General features: G+C 39.8%; 3 protein-coding genes across 3 annotated transcripts; all 3 read right to left on the bottom strand.

Moving 5' to 3' along the window:
- Positions 1-565: 565 nt before the first annotated feature.
- uroc1 (urocanate hydratase 1) lies at positions 566-8,768 on the bottom strand. Its single transcript, XM_037679558.1, has 19 exons — positions 8,534-8,768; positions 7,827-7,957; positions 6,121-6,214; positions 5,955-6,014; positions 5,747-5,875; positions 5,609-5,670; positions 5,467-5,533; positions 5,230-5,373; positions 5,067-5,155; positions 3,584-3,646; positions 3,315-3,494; positions 2,908-3,005; positions 2,742-2,814; positions 2,413-2,602; positions 2,240-2,338; positions 2,051-2,150; positions 1,761-1,842; positions 1,580-1,679; positions 566-1,079 (listed from the first exon to the last, which is right to left on the bottom strand). Exons 1-19 carry the CDS (start codon positions 8,657-8,659, stop codon positions 939-941), a joined length of 2,028 nt encoding a protein of 675 aa, XP_037535486.1. The 5' UTR covers positions 8,660-8,768; the 3' UTR covers positions 566-938.
- Positions 8,769-10,009: 1,241 nt separating this feature from the next.
- On the bottom strand, positions 10,010-11,986 carry LOC119412536 (mitochondrial intermembrane space import and assembly protein 40-B). Its single transcript, XM_037679557.1, has 3 exons — positions 11,749-11,986; positions 10,798-10,896; positions 10,010-10,721 (listed from the first exon to the last, which is right to left on the bottom strand). The coding sequence occupies exons 1-3, from the start codon at positions 11,768-11,770 to the stop codon at positions 10,390-10,392; spliced, it is 453 nt and encodes a 150-aa protein (XP_037535485.1). The 5' UTR covers positions 11,771-11,986; the 3' UTR covers positions 10,010-10,389.
- A 1,516-nt stretch (positions 11,987-13,502) lies between these two features.
- Positions 13,503-18,761, bottom strand: LOC119412535 (protein transport protein Sec61 subunit alpha). Its single transcript, XM_037679555.1, has 12 exons — positions 18,668-18,761; positions 17,977-18,044; positions 17,698-17,763; positions 16,823-16,901; positions 16,614-16,745; positions 16,418-16,527; positions 15,876-16,029; positions 15,595-15,755; positions 15,316-15,513; positions 14,127-14,318; positions 13,962-14,038; positions 13,503-13,768 (listed from the first exon to the last, which is right to left on the bottom strand). The coding sequence occupies exons 1-12, from the start codon at positions 18,672-18,674 to the stop codon at positions 13,582-13,584; spliced, it is 1,431 nt and encodes a 476-aa protein (XP_037535483.1). The 5' UTR covers positions 18,675-18,761; the 3' UTR covers positions 13,503-13,581.
- Positions 18,762-19,230: the final 469 nt, after the last annotated feature.

The following is a 19,230-nucleotide window of genomic DNA, read 5'->3' as shown; positions in this document are numbered from 1 at the left end:
AACCCAGTACTTGTATCTATGACAGCACAATGTGCAGGTTGTTACAAGATGAGGAAAGTGGACAAAAGAAACAGAAATGAAAGGACTGTGCAGATAAACATCTGAAAGTTGTGTCTATAAGGGATGGAGAGAAACCTGGCACAGGACCTGAGAGATGCATCATCCTTCAGCTGATCATCTACAGTTCTTACAATTTAACTAACTTGTTGAGAAACGCTTCTCAAAGATCAAAGGTACTTTAGTTTTCCATTAGGAATGAATGTGTTATGAATGAATGTGAACACAAAGTATAGGAAGTGACATTGAGTCAATCAATGTGTGTCTTCAAAAGAATAACAAGGTTTCAAATGTTATCATAAAATAATTTAAATAGGACAAAGGGGTTTGGGCATTAAACAAACAGAAAATATGGAAAATGCTGCCAAGGTTCAAAGAAAAGCTTCTTTATGATGATGATGATGATGATGATGAGAGACCATCAGAAAGCCTGAATAACTTTTAAAGATTACCAGAGTTAAACTTTTTGGAGGAAATTAAAACAAGAAATGAGTCACAGAAGTTAAAATAAAACCAACACGCTTCTTTAATCATTTCTTCGTTGTTGATATTTTCTGTGAAATGAACTTTGCTTTTTGCTGCTTCTTCCTGTTGAGTGTAGACCTCCATCTTGTTTATTTGTTGTTCTATGCCACATCACAAAGGTTAATCTTAACGTAGGTGAATTTGTAAACAAGCATTTTTATTTGCACGTTGCCAGCCCCACTTAGGGTTTCTGTGTATTTGACGTCTTTGCAGATGATTTCTCATCGTGGGCAGAGAGTAGTTCTAACTGTTGGATGAGGCGTCATTTAGATAAACTGAAGTGACTGCAGCGGCTACATTTCTCCACTGTGTGGCTGTAATTATCCATCTGTAGTTGATCTAAACTGAAGTGGTAGTTAGCTCTGTAGGGCATGGTCCAACACACGTTCGTCCTGCACTGGACAGGGCATGGTGACGCGCAGCTGCCTGTTCTCCTCCATGGTGCGCTGGATGGTCTCGTAGGCATTTCTGTTTCCAGACCAGCAACGACGAGCCACCTGGTGAACAACACCGACTCAAATCAGTGATTATAATGACCGAGGATGCTGCTTCTCTTCCCGCTCGCTTGCTCGGTCGCTCTCTCTCACTCGCTCTCTCTCTCCTTTGGTCTCTCGTACTTGCTCTCTCTCTCCTTCGGTCTCTCATTCTTGCTCTCTCTCTCTCACTTGTTCGCTTTCTCTCGTTCTCTCTCTCGTGCGCTCTCTCTCTCGCGCGTGCTCTCTCTCGCACACTTTCTCTCTCTCGCACTCTCACTCTCTCTCTCTTTCTCTTGATCTCGCTCCCTCTCTCAGTCCCTCTCTCGCTTTCTCTCTAGCTCTCTCTTGCTCTCTCCCACGTTCTCACTTGCGCGCTGTCTTTCTCATGTTCTCACTCTCTCTCTTTCTCTTGATCTCTCTCACTCTTGCACTCCCTCTCTCGCTTTCTCTCTAGCTCTCTCTCATGTTCTCTCTCTCACTCTCTCTCTTTTGCTCTCTCTCTCTCTTTCTGTCTCTCTCACCCCATTGGAGACATCCCAGCTGAGCATCAGGCTGGCGCGCTTTGCTGCCTCATCTGAGCCGTCCAGCAGCAGACCAAATCCTCCATTAATGACCTCGCCCCTGCGGATGAGAATCAGACATGAACACAGAGATGCAGGACACAGATTACTGTTTGCAGGAGGATCAGTCAGCCTGCCTCACCAGCCAACACCTCCACCGTTGTGCAGAGCGACCCACGTGGCACCTCTGAACGCATCGCCAACAACGTTCTGGACCGCCATGTCTGCAGTGAGAGCACACCGCGAGACAGAAGTGGTTATTTCTAATTTATTCGAGTGACATGTTTAAGCAAGCTGCCAACACCTTCACCCCCCCGCTTCATATTTGTCTTATTTAAAATATTGCCACCAGAATGTAAGAGCTGTGAGCTCCTTATAATTTTCATTTAAAAACCTCAGATTCAGAATCCAACTAGCAAACAAAGAACAAACCTGCACAGAAAGCTGAGCCATCGTACACATTGGAGGTTTCTCTGAAAGGGCTGTCTGTGCCACTAACGTCATGGTGATCTCGGCTAATAACCACTGGCGCCTAAACACATTAATGAAAACAAAGCATATGACATCCTGGAGGATAGCAGCAAACATGGAGCAAGCTTAGCAAAGAATTCATCCTCATACCGAGACTCTTCCATCAGCGACAGCCTGGTTCATGGCCAAAGCTATGCGGATCCGTCCTTTCTGGTCAGAATAGAGGATTCTGGCTTGAGATCCCACAACCTGAACCAACGAGTGCATGGATTAAATGATAAGACATGGCCTTTTTTAATTATTTGCTTTGAGAGAGCTCAGACCATTTTGTGTTTTCCAGCCTCTTTGATCCAGTGAATGTTGTCACTGTACTGCTGTTTAATGCGATCTGACACGTTGGCAGCAATCTCCTCGAGAACATTAGCAGCAATATCATCAGTGACAGCCAGATCTTTGGGATCACAAGATGTGCACACCCAGCGAAACGGCCCAAAGCCTAATGAGAAAATATCCCTGCAGGAAAGACCAAAAAAGAATCCATCTCTAACAGCTGCTTATTACTGCATCACCACCTTTACAGGTTTACAGATTTATTTATTTTTGCCAGAAGACAAACATAAAATGCTGTTGAAGCCTGTTGTAAAAGTCTCACCCCATAATATGCTGAACATAAGAAGGGTAGCGGAAGTCTGTCGTTCCTCCGTCAGCCTTGGTGACCTCTGCGCCTGTATAAAACCGTTAACATGTTCTTCTTTATTGGTAAAATTCAAAATAAATGCCACTGATACGTCTGCGTGCGTCTTTGCTGAGTTACTCACCGGCTCTTTGGGCCTCCAGGAGGAAAGCGTTGCCATAATCCCAGAAGAACATGCCCGCATCTGACAGTCTGTTAATGGCATTTATGTGTCTTCTGAGGCTGTGACGTCACACAGAACACAATTTGAAACCAACACATCTCAGATCCAATACTTTAACACAGTGGTTCCCAACTCTGGTCCTTGAGGAACACCATCCTGCATGTTTTTGTTGTTTCCCTGCTCCAACGCCCCTGATTCAGTGATTTAATTACTTCTTCATTCTCTGCAGAAGCCTGTTAATTAGCTTTAATTAAAATCAGGTGTGTCGGCGCAGAGAAACAACTAAAACGTTCAGGATGGTGTTCCTCAAGGACCAGAGTTGGGAACCCCTGCATTAACAGACTGTTCAGGTTCGAGGTGAAGCCAACCTCTCCTGGACGGTGCTCCGGAAGCGGCCCGGATCAGTAGACATGAGCTGGTTGGCCTCGTGGAAGCTGAGCGGGACTGGGTAGTAGCCCCCGTTAAAGGGGTTGTGCAGCGACGTCTGGTCTGAGCCCAGATCCACCAGGAGTTCTCCTGTGTTGTCGAACTCCTGCAGGAGCCCTTCCCTGATCAGAGAGGAGTCGTCGTAACTACAGCACGGAACAACACCTGACTCTCAGAGAGCAGGCCTGGCTCAGGTCTGGGAAAAACTCACCATAAGTCTACAACGTTGCCATGGTAACCCAAACTGAGAGGAGTCTTGGTGCTTTTCAGTTCTCTAAGATAATGAGACAAATATCCATACTCGTCATGAAATGTACTTTTCCTCAAAACTAAAATACATACAGTTTCTAATACAACCAAGCAGAAAGGGGTTTGGGAGTTTTTGATCATTTATTAAAAGTAAAAACTTTATCAGTCACATGGAGCCTGGTTAAAGTACCTTTCAGCACCACTGACAGTGGCATGGTTTAGTTAGGAATACTTTTACAAACGTCATGTTTTCTACCTTGAAGGTGTTTCAGCATTTTACAGCAGTCTGGAGATAAAATCCTGTGCTCGGGTTAAATCTCAGGGTAGCTAAGTGCAAAACTTTTCTCAGTTTTCCTGACTTCTGTTTTAATAAAGACTGGTGCAGTTTTCTCTCGGAATTGTCTATCCGCTTCATTTCTGTTGCAGCAAAACATTCACACGGCATGATGCTGCCACCATCATGCACGACAAAAGGCTTGGTATTAATAATTCAATCTTTGGTAACTGGTTTGCTCAACACATTTTTTGGAATCGTGCTCTCATACAATAATAGAAACTTCCTCACAAGTGATAATTCACATTTTATTTAACAATATATTCTATCGGAGCTCTTGATCATTGACCTTTTTACTGTTACTAATGCGCAAGCTCAGTCACTATTTTGCTACGTTTTCTCGGATTGACCCCAAGACCTTCTTGCTGTGAGGCAGCAGTGCTAACCACTGATCCATCGTGTTGCTTAAATACATCGAACTCTGTTTTAGCCGTGCTCTGCAGCCACTCCAACACCCGGGAACGTTACATGTCACTACCACAACGTAAAATACCAATAAAACTATTTTACAAATATCTTTGTATTAAACAGTCAATAAAAAGAGCAGATGTAAAGGACAAAAACAACAGAGATTAATGCCGACCAGAAATAGCTACGAAACAATTTGGGGGCGTGGTGCCGGATTTTACGCATGTGCAGTAGTCGTAAACAGATCAATTACTGTGATATGATGTGCTTTTTAACCCTTTAAATGCTGCAGAGATGTTTAGAAACCATTGCCTGGTTCGACTCGATCCAGTCTCACAAATATAATAACTCTCACAGCCTCACAGTTTGGTCTTTTCTATCAGACCATCAACTGTGAGTGTTTTCATCGTCGTGTTTATTTATTAAGTAATTAAACTACTTTTGTGGCAAAACATGTTCCGCAAAACTAAAGTATTTAATGAAACTTGTAACTGTGAGACAATAAAGAAAGTGTTGCACACTCCAACTCCATATGTAATTTGAACTTTATTTGTGCAAAAATTGATTAATCAAAATATGAACCGAGTAGTTAATATGCATATAAAGCTGAAGCCTCAATGTTTATTATATTCAGTGCTGTTATTACAACATAAACCATCTCAGTTATTGAAAGCATTCTTGCAGATCATCTCTACTCTGTTACCTGATGCGTTTAATGCATTGCTCCAAGCTGCTGGTGACCTCCATGACCCAGCCCTGCTCATGTCTCTTCCTCAGCGGAGCCTCATCCACCTGCACACAAACCCCACAGCATCTCTGCTCCCTCTGCAGCCACGTCAGTGAGGAGAAGCCAGAAAGCTGCTTACCTCAGCGATCACACCAATGCAGCCAGCGATGACCGCAGCTTTGGCCTGAGCTCCGCTCATTCCGCCCAGACCAGAGGTCACAAACACTCGCCCCCTCAGGTCGTCGGTGCCCAGGTACCTCCGGCCTGCATTCAGCACAGTCAGCTGCACCAAGGGGCATAAGGAAACACACCATTTACAACATAAAACTTGCACTATTTGTGTTTTATATTGAGAACCGATTATTTTCTTGCAAACCAAAGTGCCATGAACAATCCCCTGAGGTCCGATGTAGCAGTAACTCCCTGCTGTCATTTGACCGTACCTGTAAAAACACAACGCTAGAGCTACGTCCATTTCTGAGCACCTTCAAAGCACCTTAAAGAGAAAAATAACTTACAGTGATACACCGAGTGCGAACATCTTCTCATACTGATCCCTCGAGGAGTAATTTGGAACAACCTTAATGGATAAATAAACATTTAGTCTTGTCATCTTAGTGTGCCTTTATCGAACCCGACTCGTGTCCTGCAGTTACCATGCCGTTGGTGATGATGGCACGAGGCGAGGAAGGCAAGCTGGGGAACAGGCCCATGGGATGTCCGCTGTACATGACCAGAGTTTGCTCCTCGGTCATCTCACTCAGGTAGTGCATCACGAGGCGGAACTGAACTCATAAACAACCACGACACAAAGCTTAAACTTCTGTCTACGTATGTTTATATAGAAAACGTGGCAGGGCTTACCTGGGCCCAGTTACTAAACACCTGCCCATTCCCTCCATAGGTGACAAGCTCCTGGGGAAACTGCAGAAATAAAATAAAAATAAAAAGCTTGAAGAATTTTAAAATAAATTTATTTATTTTCCAAGTACATTCAAAATAAACTGATTTAGCATTGTTAGTTGTTCACCTGAGCCACCGCTGGGTCCAGGTTGTTCATGATCATCAGCATCATAGCTGCTGCCTGGCGTGTGCGGCAGGGATACTCATTTATAGGATAAGCTCTGGGGAGGAGAAGGAAATAAATATCAAGCGATACAAATAACTGCAGCGTTCATGTCCTGCGGCAAATGCAATTTCTGCAAATTTTACTTGTTTGATCTGCATTGCTGCAGCAAAACGGTAAGAGCAGACAATAATGTTTTTAACTGTGTGTGTGCATGTGTTCAAAGTGTTTGTGTGTTAGCAAAAATTCTCAGACAACACTGAACAAATTTCAATGAAACTTGCAGGAAGTGAGCGCTGGATGTTCACCTACAGCTGATTAATTTTTGGAGTGAACTTGATGCAAGATGGCTACCACAGCCAACTGATCTTAAAAAGTATAAAAAAGGTTTTAACCCAAACAGTTTGATGGATATTGTCCTAACATTTGCTGTGTTAGTAGCTGAGAGTCATACTCAACAAACTCCAAGCACCAACAGATCATGTGAGGTCAATCAAGGTCACAGAAAACGTTATTTTGAAGGTTTAATCATCATTTCTCAAGACAATTTGGTCTCAGGTTCAAAAGAAAGTGAAATGTGAGGATAGTCTGTAGAATGGGATCTTCCATCCATCCATCATCTTTTACCTGCTTCTTCCATTTTGGGTCACGGGGGTCGCCGATGCCCATGTCCAGCAATCACTCAGGGAGAGTGGTGGCGCAGAGGATGGAGAAGGTGGGCCTGTGATTGTAAGATCGTCGGTTCAACTCTCGGTACCGACATTATCAAAATGTGGGTGGGATAGGTGAAGCACCCACACCTCCACCCTCATTTGTCCCACTCTGTGCCCTTGAGCAAGGCACTTAACCCCCATCATCTGCTCCCTCGGACACCCTAGATAGCATCTCTCTGCTCCACACAGAGGGCTGTGGTAGCTCGGTGGTCTGTGGTTGTGTCAGTGAGGGCATGCGGCGTAAAAACAATTGCCAAGTCTTCATCTGACTTAGTTGGCTGTGGCAACCTCTGAAGAAGGGATCAGCCGAAAGACAAAAAAAAAAATCAAAATACAGGAAATCGCATTTACTTTATTCAAAATTTTCTAGTGGAGGACCCCTAGAACCCCCCGCCCGCCATTTTCATTCCGGCATCGATCGTTGTACAAATGAAGCCCTGTTACTCGGTCTGACTACTGCTGTTATGATTCTGTTCAGTTTGATGTAAAGAGTTTTCTGTAATAATTTGAAGAAGGGCCGATACATTTATTATGTTCATCAAGTGAATAGGTAAAGTTTTAAAGTGTTTTTTTGATGTTGTGAATTTTCTCAAAACTGTAATTTTTCGAAGTTGAAATTAAAAATGTTGTTATTTACGAGTGTCTTGAATGAAAAATACCCCATGTTTAAAAGCATAAAAATTGTTTTAACACTATTAGAGAACAGGTCTTAAGTATTTATTTTACACAAATACTTCTATTAAAGAGACAAACTGAAGAAAATTATTTAATAAACATGAGGGTTATGAGGGGGTCCCTGAACCCAAAACGTTTGAGAACCCCTATTCTAAACAACTTTATAGAGGAAAACGAAGTGTAAAATTATTAGGTATTTTTGTAATAAATAAAAATTACAGTTGATCACAATTTGTATATTTTATTTATTATTCTATTTAAAGTCCAGCCAGGGCTCCTCACCTCATCCGTAACGTGGGGCACAGGCGGTACATGTATATGTGGCCGTACTGACGGAGCTCCTGGGCAAACTCAGGTGCGAGCATTGCATGATGGGAGGGCGGGAAATATCTCAGGGCATTTCTTAGAGCCAGCTGTGGGGTGGTGGTGGTGGGGAGAAACATTTACAGGTGGTTAGCAAAAATAAATCAGTGTTTAAACAATGTCAGACAGACCGCTCTTCTTACGGAAAAGCTACATCTCCTCCGGTTTCTCCTTTAATTATTGACTGCAGCCTTTGCTCCAAGTTTGGGTAAACATCTGTTGACTTTCAAATCTAATCAATATTTGGGGGGAGGACCAGCAGGGGCGATGAAACAAAGTGGAGGGCACAACAGATTGTGACATAATGTAAAATTTGCATCTAAATCTGACGCCTTAATGACACAGAATCTTAGAAAATAAGATTTAACAGTGTCTAGACCAGACATAACTTCTATATTGCAACAATTATTATATGTTTATTAATATATACAGTAATGGTATCTCAGGTGAGTTTCCTCCATACTAAAGCACACCCAGCATAAAGGAAAGAATAAAAAGCTACACAGTAAGCTCTCCTTTTAAGTCTAAATGTTTAGGATGACAAAAAGAGCCTCTAAAATAACTTCAGAACAACATATCAGAGGTTAAAAGTGAAGGAAATGAATTTAATGTGAGTTCCTACTCACTCGTTCCTCTTGAGCCGTGAGGTTTGGGGTCCGAACTGGTGCATGTGGCACATTAGGATCTCTTCCCTGACTGGGTGGCAGTGGATCCAGAGGTAAACCGCTGCATATCTCCATTAAATTCGACATATTCTCGGGTAGTTTCTGTCTGCAGAGACCAGGAGGTCAGGCTGATGATGGCAGCTTTTTTACTGCAAACATGCGTCTGTGGGGAAAAACTGCCGACTCGTCAACTTTTGAGGCCAATCACTCTTTGTTGTCCTGTCCCATTGGCTTTTTGTCCACCTTTCCTCTCAAGAATCCACCAATGACACACAAGGGTGTTTGGTAATTATTGATCTTTGTTTGAGGCCGCTCAGTTGACAAAATCTGACCTCTGACCCTGAGTTTATGACGGTCTTCTTTAGTGAATTGATGTAGAACAACCTGTCAAATGAAACTTGTAGGATACGGATCGTTGATGCCGTCTGCGTTTCTGTGAATATTTAATACATTTTCTTCACTAGTTTATTGATTTGTGGTAAATATTGATCTTGTTGAAGCCGAATCTTACATGAATGATTTTACTCTCTTCTTTATAATCATACAGAACATATACATGAAGATAAAAATGACAAACTGGCTTTAAATGCTAATTCAGAAGCTCAGAGTAATCTTTAAAAAACGAATAAATCAGATTGCGTATGAATGCCATAAGATTGTAGTTGCATGCAGTTTTAAGTGATTTTCAAATCTTGAAAACATAAATTGAAGCTTTATTTTTTTTAACGACACTTTCTTATTGGATAATCACAGCATATAAAATGAATCAATCATGTCACAATAAAGTTATCTATTTTATTACAAAACTTTCCACAACATTATTTTCAGTTATTTCGTTGATGCGCACAAACACTTCTGTTTGGTTCAGGTGAGGTAAATATTTCAAGTTCGGTTTTTAATTAGCAGAATAAATGCAGAACAGACGGCAACAGTCGTAATGACGAAGAATACACTAAATAGTTTCAGAAATGTTTCTTCTTACAATAAATCTCTACACTGAATTCAGCAAATAGATGAGTGACAATAGTCAAATGCATTCAGAGACAAGTTAAACATGGAACATTTTGTGCAGCATAAAGGACTTGGTGCATAAAGAGCAGAAAACATGTAAAGAAAACCATTTTACTGCAAGTTTAGCCTCCAGTTGTTGCTGTAAATCAATGAGTGGGCACTGACCTGTTGCCTTAAAGCAAGGCAAATTAAAGTGCACACACTGTGCAATCAGAGACGATTGCAAGCTTGGTCCTGTGACTCATGGATTGAACTGAAAAATGGCTTTGAAGCACAACAAGATGAAATAACTTTAAACACTCAAGATGGCTATTTTTTCCCTGACCATCTGATTTGTGAATCAAGTACTTAACCTTTAAGACCTGAGGTCTGCTGCATGTAAAGGACCTGAGACACGGTCTTAAAGGTTCAGTGTCTGCCTCAGATCAGATGTTTGTGTTCGGCGAATTACATGAATTGTATCCTGTTTAGCAGAAAAGTCAGACTAAAAAAATATAAAATGAATTTGTATTTTACTTTCATGATAACAGCTTAGTCTTCCTTTTTTGTGCATCCACTCAAATGGCTTCAGGTTTTAAAAACCAGCTCGTGTCATTAGTTTTACCCGATTTCCTCTTCACTCGACAGTAACATATAATTTCAGACACCTTTACACCAATACACAGAAGTTGTTATAGCTTTTAATACTGGAGAACTACAGAAGAAACACCGTAAAAAAAAGATATTTTTCTATTGATTCATAAAAAAAGATGACTGAATGTGAAATGTGAAGGACGAGTCTTGAGTGTCTCAGAATAAACCCTTTATTAGCTCTCCTCTGAGGTCTCTGTGTTTGGTGGTGTGGTGTCAGGGTTCTGCTTATTGCCTGGCATTTGGTTTGGACTTGATGGTTCTGCAGAAGCAGAATCCTGTGAGGTCTGGCTCGGTGATGAATCTTCTTGTGGGTAGAGCTCAGGGTAGCGCTGCAGACACTCCTGCATCCCCCTGAACTGCTCCAGGCAGTCAGAGCCCTTCACTTCCTCTTGACTGTAGTGGAAGCAGGAAAAAGCTTCTTTAAATTCAGTCCCACAGGGACCGCTGGCCATCCCACCCAGGCAGGGGCAATTCCAGTTTATCTCACCGCTGGGAAGAATTAGACCTAAGAGCAGAAAAAAGTTCATTTTAAAAGCCCAACTCACGCTCACATTTGTCTGAGTAGCTGTGTTGCTCCTCACCTTGCTCTTCATAGGGGTCGTCGGGGTCTTCCTCTACAAGCTCTGCATTGCTGGGGCTTTTATGATCTTCTTTGGTGACAAATATAATTTTGTCTTTACCTGATGTCAACCCAAAGAAATTGTCAAAACAATCAGTAAAACAAGAAATACGAAGAAAAAAAACAAACATTTTACTTAAATTTCATAAGAGTTTACCTACCAACCATATTTACAAGACAATCAGAAACCATAAACAGTTCAAACATGAAGACGTGACGTTACTTCAATTAGGCCAAATCATAATTGGATGAATGGAAACTTTTCACTTGCTTATAATGAGCACGAACACAAAATTATAAAAAATACTAAAATGCCGAGGCAACACAGCTTATTTCCGTATAATTACTTTTAAGTGTCAAAAGACAAGTAGATAATCTGAAAACCACCAAGTGTTACATTGTTTAAACAGATTTTATCTGTTACTTAGACTGGTTTTAGTTTCAGGTGGTTTATTATTTGAAATACATAAATAAAGACTAATTAATATACTCAGTTAATACCTGAAGGTGTTAAAGCTGGAGTCAGATTTGGAGGAAACGTGACAACCAATGATGCACTTATTTGGATCTACCAGCAAACAATGGTGTCAAAAGCTGATTTTATGTGTGGGAATTCATATTGTTTATAAGTTGTGTACCAGGTTCAAAGTATAAATATGCAAACATAATTATTTTGATGATTTAAATGACAGAAGTCATCCTTAATTCACATGTTACAGCTCAATGATGTTCAAGGTTGAACAGTCGGGCACAAACCTTTTAGTCCAGACATAAAGACACTGATTATAAATAATTTAATTCACTGTTGATCAATATTTATAGTTTAGATTATTTTATAACAAAGCCAACAATAATATTTCATTCAAACTCAACTTGTGTCAGAAAAGTCAGCCGGCTAACTGAGGGCGCTTACCTTCATCTCTGACTGAGCTCATCTCTTCGCGCCGTAACAAATAAAATTATATTTTAAATACAATAAAACAGCTGTTTCCGAAAATAAATACGTTTACCGATTAACAGGACGCTAAATATGCCACTGAGCGCACGGTTATCTTAAAGTTCAGGACGAAGTTTCCCAACTAACTCTGCTAAAGCATGATAGCTTCTTCTTCTTCGTGTCTGCGACTTCCGGTTTTGGTTGGCGCAGCACGGCACTCTGCTGCCCCCCCAGGTTAGAAATGGAAACTTCATCTGCTTTATCTGTAGGCAAGTCTACAATGTAGCTGTCAAAAAATAACAGTAATATAGTTCATTATATTTCTAAATTGTTTTCATAAATTAATCCCGATATTACTTTTTAATAAAAGTAAATAAATTTACAGCAAAAATAAGCCTTTTTTTTTTTTTCTAATCAAGACATATTGAAGCAGTAACAAAATTCTTATTTTGTTGTGTTAAGTTTTGAGGTTTTCTGGATATAAACTTCAAATACATCACCATAAACTTTAGTTTATATTGACTTAAATATGCAACCAATTGGAAAGTAACAAAACTCATTTTGATAGCCTTACTAAATTTTATTCTACCGATATCCAACAAACACTACAAAATGTACCAAAAATATGTATTTAGCCTTTATGAAGACTATACCTACACAAAATGGGTCAAATTCCTCCAGATATTTCTCACATCAGCGGACCCGAGTTGTTAACCAAACTGAGTTTTCATTTTTACTCGATAATGCAGCCTGGCCAGCAGACATTAAAATAAATAAACTACAGGACCAATGAATATTAATCTCACAAAAGCTCAAGAAGCATCAATAAACACTCAAATCTGAAATTCTTTCCACAAGTCTTTATTCAGAATGTTTTTTTTATACAAGGTTGTTCTGAAATGCATTTTTTCAACATAAGACTTTATCTTACACTTAAGACAAATTCAAAAAGGTATTCAATATATGGCGTATGTACAGAAAAATTATTTGTCTGAAAGTGATAACATGTATAGCAGACAATTAAAAACATAAAAAAGGATCTTAGGATTTGAGTAACAAAAACAAGTGTGACACGAGTTAATACTGCAGATCCCTGGGAACGCCATACATTAAACAAGAACTTCTCGTTTCTTAGATGGTTTTCTTGTGTTTTGTTCAAACCACTCATTGAGACTGGAACCCAATATGAGCTCCACTGTCTCATTTTGCAGGACCTTTAATGCAGGGTCACAATAAGGAACATTTACAGTCCTGGACAGTCTGGTCCTGTAGTTCTGTTGTGGTTCCGACAGTTTGCCTTCTGATCTAAACCTTAACCTGACTGGCAGGTAAACAAACAAACAAGGCGAACAGTAAAAGTATAACCTAAGACAACACGAAGCACACCACAGGTAGATGACGGCTATCACCTGAAACAATTATACCTGCATAATGAAACTCTCAGATGTCAAATCTGAAAGGGAAAAATATCCAGCCAGAAACCTTTTAGGCAATCTTGTGGAGCTGTATCTGGAGTCAGGATAAAAACAAAACAAACAAAAAAAAAGTAGATAAAGTCCAACTGAAACGGTGGTATCTGCATCACTATGGAGTTTGAGAGGACGTGAGGAAATGTTGTGAAGTCAACATGTTCCTCGACCTCACAGCATCACATTTCAGCCAAGTTTCCTAAAAGTTCCTCAAATGTCTTTAAACTGCAACGATGATAGTGCAAGAGCTTCTCTTTGTTGTAAAAAAAAAAAAAAAAAAAAAAACTGTTTGTGAGCTTGATAAAAGTTGATAGAAGGTGAAAAAAACACCATGGCTTCTTTAAAAGAACATGGCCCCCATGCTGCCCACTTCACTCTGTTCTTTGACAAAAATTTCAAAGTACTGATAGATAATAGTGACAGCCAGCAGAATACCGGTACCAGAACCGATAGCTCCGAGGAAGTCTGCCATCACTGATAAACCACCGATACACAGTCCGCCAAAGGCTGCAGCTGTAGGAATGTACCTACAAGACATTCAGACACCTCAGGTTAAATGCTAAGCTGTGATAAGATGAGCAGTCTAACAAAAAATAAATTAAATCTAATCAAAGCTGTGACATCATACTAACATCCGATTTGTTTTGCTAAAATTTTAAACTCTTAAATATAAATAAATACCAGAAACACACTTCTGAGAGTCCAGACGTTTTATCTTACCTGTTCAGTTCATGAACCATTGAAGTCTCTCTGTGTCCCCTCATCACCATCTGCTGCTCCTTCAGCTGCTTCGCCACCTGAGTGACAGTGAAGAGCAGAGTCGTGACACAAAGTCGCTTTGAAAACTAACCCATTACCTCCTGAAAGACGGCAGTAAGGACCTACATCTTTTGCAGAAGAGCCAGAGACTTCAATCCATGTTTTGGAGAAAAAGGCACACGAGCCAAGCATGAAGAATATGTAGATGAGTGCATGAACCGGGTCCTCTAGAACAGAGCCAAAAGACTCAGGTGGAGAGAGGTAGTAGCAGAGACCCGCAACAGGATAGGCACGGGCTGGGCCACCAGATGTTGCTTCCTATAATCAGAAAGAGACACTTTTTTATATATTAAAAAAAAAGCTTCACGATCAAAAATACATAAAAGCAGCACTTTCTGGAGCCATGGCCTACAGAATCAATTTCACCCTTCAAAATGTTTTCTCCCTTTCCTCTCAATATTTCTACACACCTTTAGTTGACTGAACACAGGCTACAGAACTAGGCCTGTCACAATAAATGTTGCTGGGCCATTAATTGTCTCAGAAATTATTGTGATAAACGATATTGTTTGAAATTTGAAAATAATTAGTAATTATTGTCAAATTTAAGAAGAAACGTTTAATTTGTTTTGCATGTAGTATCTTTTTTCAACCACCAGATGGCAGTATAAGATGGTTGGAACCGAAGGATGATAGTGAGGGAGTGAGCAGCGTTTCTAAGAAAAATGGGCGGGAGGCACCTTGATGTGACATGGGCTGTTTCTCTTCGGTTCTCAAAATGGCGGACGCTCGGTGTGGGTTTGAGCTCTTTAGCATAGCATTTTTCACACAAAGCTTTAAAAAAAAAAAAAAAAAAAAAATCAGTAGACCAGTTCTCAGCTTCTTTTTGCAGAGAAAAACTTTTTACACGAAGGCACGGGTTTCAACCGTGAATTTTGGAGCTTTGACAAGACAGAGGTCCCCCCGAGGTCGGCCTGTTAGCTTAGCTCCTCAGCTTAGCTGCTTTTAATGATCCAAAAATGCGATTTTGGACGGTTAAAATGGATTTTAAAGAGAAAAGAGAAAGGGAAGAGCACTGGAGTTGAACTTTTTGTCATCCAGTGTCTTCAGAAAGAGAGAAACACGAAGAAACGATAAAGCCGATAAATGAAAATGAGGTCGATAATTTTCATTTATCATGCGATTAATTGATTTATCGCAACAGGCCTATATAGAACAAATCAGATTTAAACCCCTCAGTTTCTACTATTCAATATAACCATTATAATTAAAAAGTCATTTATCTACATATAAAAAGGTAAATTATCGTACTTACAGACCACGTTCCAAGCAGATTAACCAGGAAATTGCCACTGAAGCGTGTGGAAAGCATCTGGGAGATGACATACAAGTTGGAGACCAAAGCAGACTGAAGGATGATGGGAATGTTGGAGGTGTAGAACAGCTTGATAGGATAGGTGTTGTACTGGCCACGGTAGCGAGCGGATTTGATGGGCAGGTCCACCCTGAATCCCTGCAAGAAGACATGACGTTTCAGATGACCAATTCCTGTTTAAAGCCTGAAAGTTTCAAACACGAAAGTACTACAACTCACCTGAAAATATATCACTACAGCAAAAACAAAAATAGTGGCAATGAGGTTCATGAGGTTGGGCAGGTTCTGTCTGTAGAAGGCCTCTCTTAGAGCACGCACTTTGTCAGTTCTTGTGGCGAGCAGGTGGAAAAGCGCAATAACTGCTCCCTCAAATTCGGTGCCTAAAAGACAGAAGGAACAAACATTTCTGATGACTGATGAAAAGCAACAAGGCATGTTTTTTCCTTTACAAATCAAACTATTATATATAAAAATGCTAAACTAGTTTGTGGCCCTCTTACCTCTTCCAGTGTTCACAGTTGTGGGACTGAAGGCCTTCCAGACGATGGTCTCACAAATGTTGGTGGCAATGAACAGCGAGATCCCAGAACCGAGACCATAGCCCTTTTGAAGCAGCTCATCCAGCAGCAGCACGATCATTCCAGCCACAAACAGCTACAGAGCAACACAAACAAGCCAGTCAGGAAGAAAAGAATCCCACACAAGAAAACATTTACACTATTAACACCATATCTTTAGCGAATCTTGGTTCTTAATTCATGTAATCATTTGGACCCTTCATTTAGTAGTTTAACATGTATGGGATTTTAAGTGCATTATAATTTAACTTAAGCACATTGTATTTGTCAGTGACCTTCTTACTGACTCAAACTATAGCAAATCGTAATCATTAAAAAAATATATTGAATTAAATTTGAATATTAGCTACCAGTATTAGTTGTATCCATGTCAGTAATAGCTTGCACTCAAAGTCTATTACACATTGTGATTGTATTGTTACTCTTTTAAAATACACAATAATGTGAATAAGCTGTATTTTCACCTGGATGATGATGAGCAGACAGATCCCTGCACCCATCTCTGACGGGTCTCCGTACATGCCGGTCATCACATACACGATAGCCTGGCCAATGGTGATGATCATCCCAAACACTGAAAACGTAAAAAAAAAGGTTACAGAAACAAACTGTACACTATGAAGATGTTTTAAAACGCACAAGCTGATTTGAGTTTCTTACATTTCTGAGCTCCATTAAAAAGGGCTCTGTCCTTTGGGGTGTCTCCTACTTCAATGATCTTCGCTCCTGCAAGCAGCTGCATGATCAAGCCTGAAGTGACAATAGGTGAGATCCCCAGCTCCATCAGAGTACCTGGAGGGACATACTCCTGTTAAGTCCTGTTGAAGACCCAACACTTGCATTTTGTCTTACATTTATTACAGGCCTACCTCTGTTTGAGGCCAGAATGACTCTCATCCAGTAGAATGGATCTGCAGAGTCTGAGGACATGATGCCAAAAAGAGGAATCTAGAGGAGCAGAATTCAGTCTTAATTTTATTTAAGAAAGTAAATGTTAAAAATAATTATTTCCAAAAATCTAATTTACAATTTTCAGCTCATTTTATACCTTGAAGTTAATGATAACATGAATATCACTTTCTTGTGAAAGACAACATCTATAGGCAAGGTGTTAACCTCACTGCAGGTAGACAAAAGTAATAAATTGGCTTGTAAAGTCATAATAAATTAGGTTTGTTTTAATCTCTAACTACATCTTTTCAAATAGAAACCATTACTTCCCGTTTTAAAAGCACGTCATAATGAACTGATTTTCTCAAGTATGTTGCTGATAGACACATTTAGACACATTTATGGCAAAGTTTCCTTTTCTGAAGAGCAGAATAAAATACACGCAGAGGTGGAAGAAGTGCAGTCAAATACAAATTGTTTTCCTGGCTCAGGTACAGTAGGGGCACTAAAGATACAAAAATCAGACTAAATGCAGATATCAGAAGTGGTGGATGCACAGACACAAACATTTGAGGATACACACTAATATGAAACACAGATGTGATTTTATTTTTAAATAAACAGGATCATCTCGTCAGATGCAAACTATTTAATACTGGAGCAAATACACAAAAATGTAAAACCACATACTAATAAGTAGTTGGATATTTAATAATAAATAAAAACTATTATAATGAAGCAGGTCTTTCTATTGTGTTTAATACTGGAATTATTACATTAGTATTGCCATTTAGGTTAGTTATTTAGAGTGGGTTTTAAGATAACAAATAATGTAAATATAGACGACACTTACCTGGCAACACACCAGAAAGATGAAGAGTGTAATTGCAGTCCATAATACCTTTTCTCTGAACTGGATCTGTTGGTCAAAGACATTATCAGAAGTTAAAACAAGAGGCAAATCAACATAAATGTTAATAATAATAATAATAATAATAACAATAAATGTCATTAAATTTATGTAATCATTTCGAATAGGTTAAAACGGCTTTACAACAATAAAAACAAATAAGACTCATACAAAAGTGTGTAAATGAAATCAAAATTAAAACAATAAACACAAAAATCACACCTTTCTCTCAGGTTTTTGGATCTCTGGCAGCACTGCGCAGAATGGCTTTATCACCTCCAAGAATTTGACTGTAAAAAGCAAACAGGACGCAAAAACATTTGTTTTACTATAAATACAGCAAAAATAACCATCACTGATGAACAGGACGTGGCAGTAACAGGGGGCGGGTTCAAGACAGATAATACAGTTTTACTACAAACTAAATACAATCATTGATTACTTGTCATGTTTTTTTGTGTTTCAGGTATTGCTTGTTCCATGTTTGTCGTAGTATTCGGCACATTTACAAGCAGCAGAACCAACAGAACACCCCGCAGGCTTATGCGTCGTCATCACTATGTCTTTGAATGAGTGGCTAACAAGTTAGCTCACACGGGCTTCAGCGAACTCGGTCTACAGAAGTGCCTCTAAAACTGAGATAAGCCAAATAAATTCAGTGCGTAAAAACATATGCCACGATACACGTTTATTTCACTAACTATTTCTGGTCAGAAATAATCGATTACAGCACGAAACAGCAACAACAACACGCTAGTTAGCATCGTGAGCTAGCTGCCTACACTAAAAGTCAGCGCTGTGAAACAGCAAGCTAACTAAGTTCACGAAAACAGACTAAACAACAAGTTCCTCTTTTTTTCCAGAGACTTCATGTACCCGTTTTGTACAGATGGGATGGAAAAGTAATACTCACTGCCCATGGTGTCCCGACTTAAAGCTTATTTTAAAGTGAAAATCGGATCGGAGTGAAACTGACTGAGGAGCCGGGGGAAAAAGAGGAGGGACACGTCACCGTTACAGACACGAAGAGCAGAAATTTAAAGAGACAGTAGCAAGAAAAAAAAAAAGCTCTCCTCTAAAAGCAGTGCGTTTCAGTTGAAATGCATGGAAGCCAGAATTTCCGACCTTCGAGGATACCTAGAACGCACCATCAGTTTTCTTTTACTACACAATCCTAAAAAAAATGATTGACAGAAAAGTTTCATGTAAGTAACTGCGTTTATGTAGTATTTGTCTCCACGAAAAGGATTATAATTCTCTATGAAAATGACTTAATATCTAACCTTGAGAAGCAAGGTGTTTCAGCTGTTACAGGTTTGATTAAAGAAAGTCTTGGCCCCTGGGCTAAAGCCACCTTTGGTGCCTAAATGACATAACATGCAAAAATTATTATACTATGTGAACATTAATGTCAAGGTTTCTAGTCAGACTCGTCAGAGCCACTCTGAACTTTAATGCAATATTTAAATAAATTAC

This window comes from Nematolebias whitei, chromosome 7, assembly GCF_014905685.2.
Source record: "Nematolebias whitei isolate Nwh7 chromosome 7, NemWhi1, whole genome shotgun sequence".
Classification (NCBI taxonomy): Eukaryota; Metazoa; Chordata; class Actinopteri; order Cyprinodontiformes; family Rivulidae; genus Nematolebias; species Nematolebias whitei.
The sequence above is the reverse complement of the archived record's forward strand: the minus strand, read 5'-3'. Positions and strand labels throughout refer to the sequence as shown.

Excerpts from the sequence above, each read along its gene's own strand:
- LOC119412535 (XM_037679555.1), bottom strand. Across the intron at positions 17,764-17,976 it reads TCCAAAAACCTGAGAGAAAG|ATCCAGTTCAGAGAAAAGGT; the intron begins GTGTGATTTTTG and ends TTTGACCAACAG. Across the intron at positions 15,514-15,594 it reads CTGTAGTGATATATTTTCAG|GGATTCAGGGTGGACCTGCC; the intron begins GTGAGTTGTAGT and ends GTCTTCTTGCAG.
- LOC119412536 (XM_037679557.1), bottom strand. The coding sequence starts at position 11,770 with ATGAGCTCAGTCAGAGATGAAG. Across the intron at positions 10,897-11,748 it reads GAGCTCAGTCAGAGATGAAG|GTAAAGACAAAATTATATTT; the intron begins GTAAGCGCCCTC and ends GGTTGACATCAG. Across the intron at positions 10,722-10,797 it reads CGACCCCTATGAAGAGCAAG|GTCTAATTCTTCCCAGCGGT; the intron begins GTGAGGAGCAAC and ends TTCTGCTCTTAG.
- uroc1 (XM_037679558.1), bottom strand. The coding sequence starts at position 8,659 with ATGTCGAATTTAATGGAGATATGCAGCGGTTTACCTCTGGATCCACTG. Across the intron at positions 6,215-7,826 it reads TGCCCCACGTTACGGATGAG|AGCTTATCCTATAAATGAGT; the intron begins GTGAGGAGCCCT and ends TCTCCTCCCCAG. Across the intron at positions 3,495-3,583 it reads GGCAACGTTGTAGACTTATG|GGAAGGGCTCCTGCAGGAGT; the intron begins GTGAGTTTTTCC and ends CTCTCTGATCAG.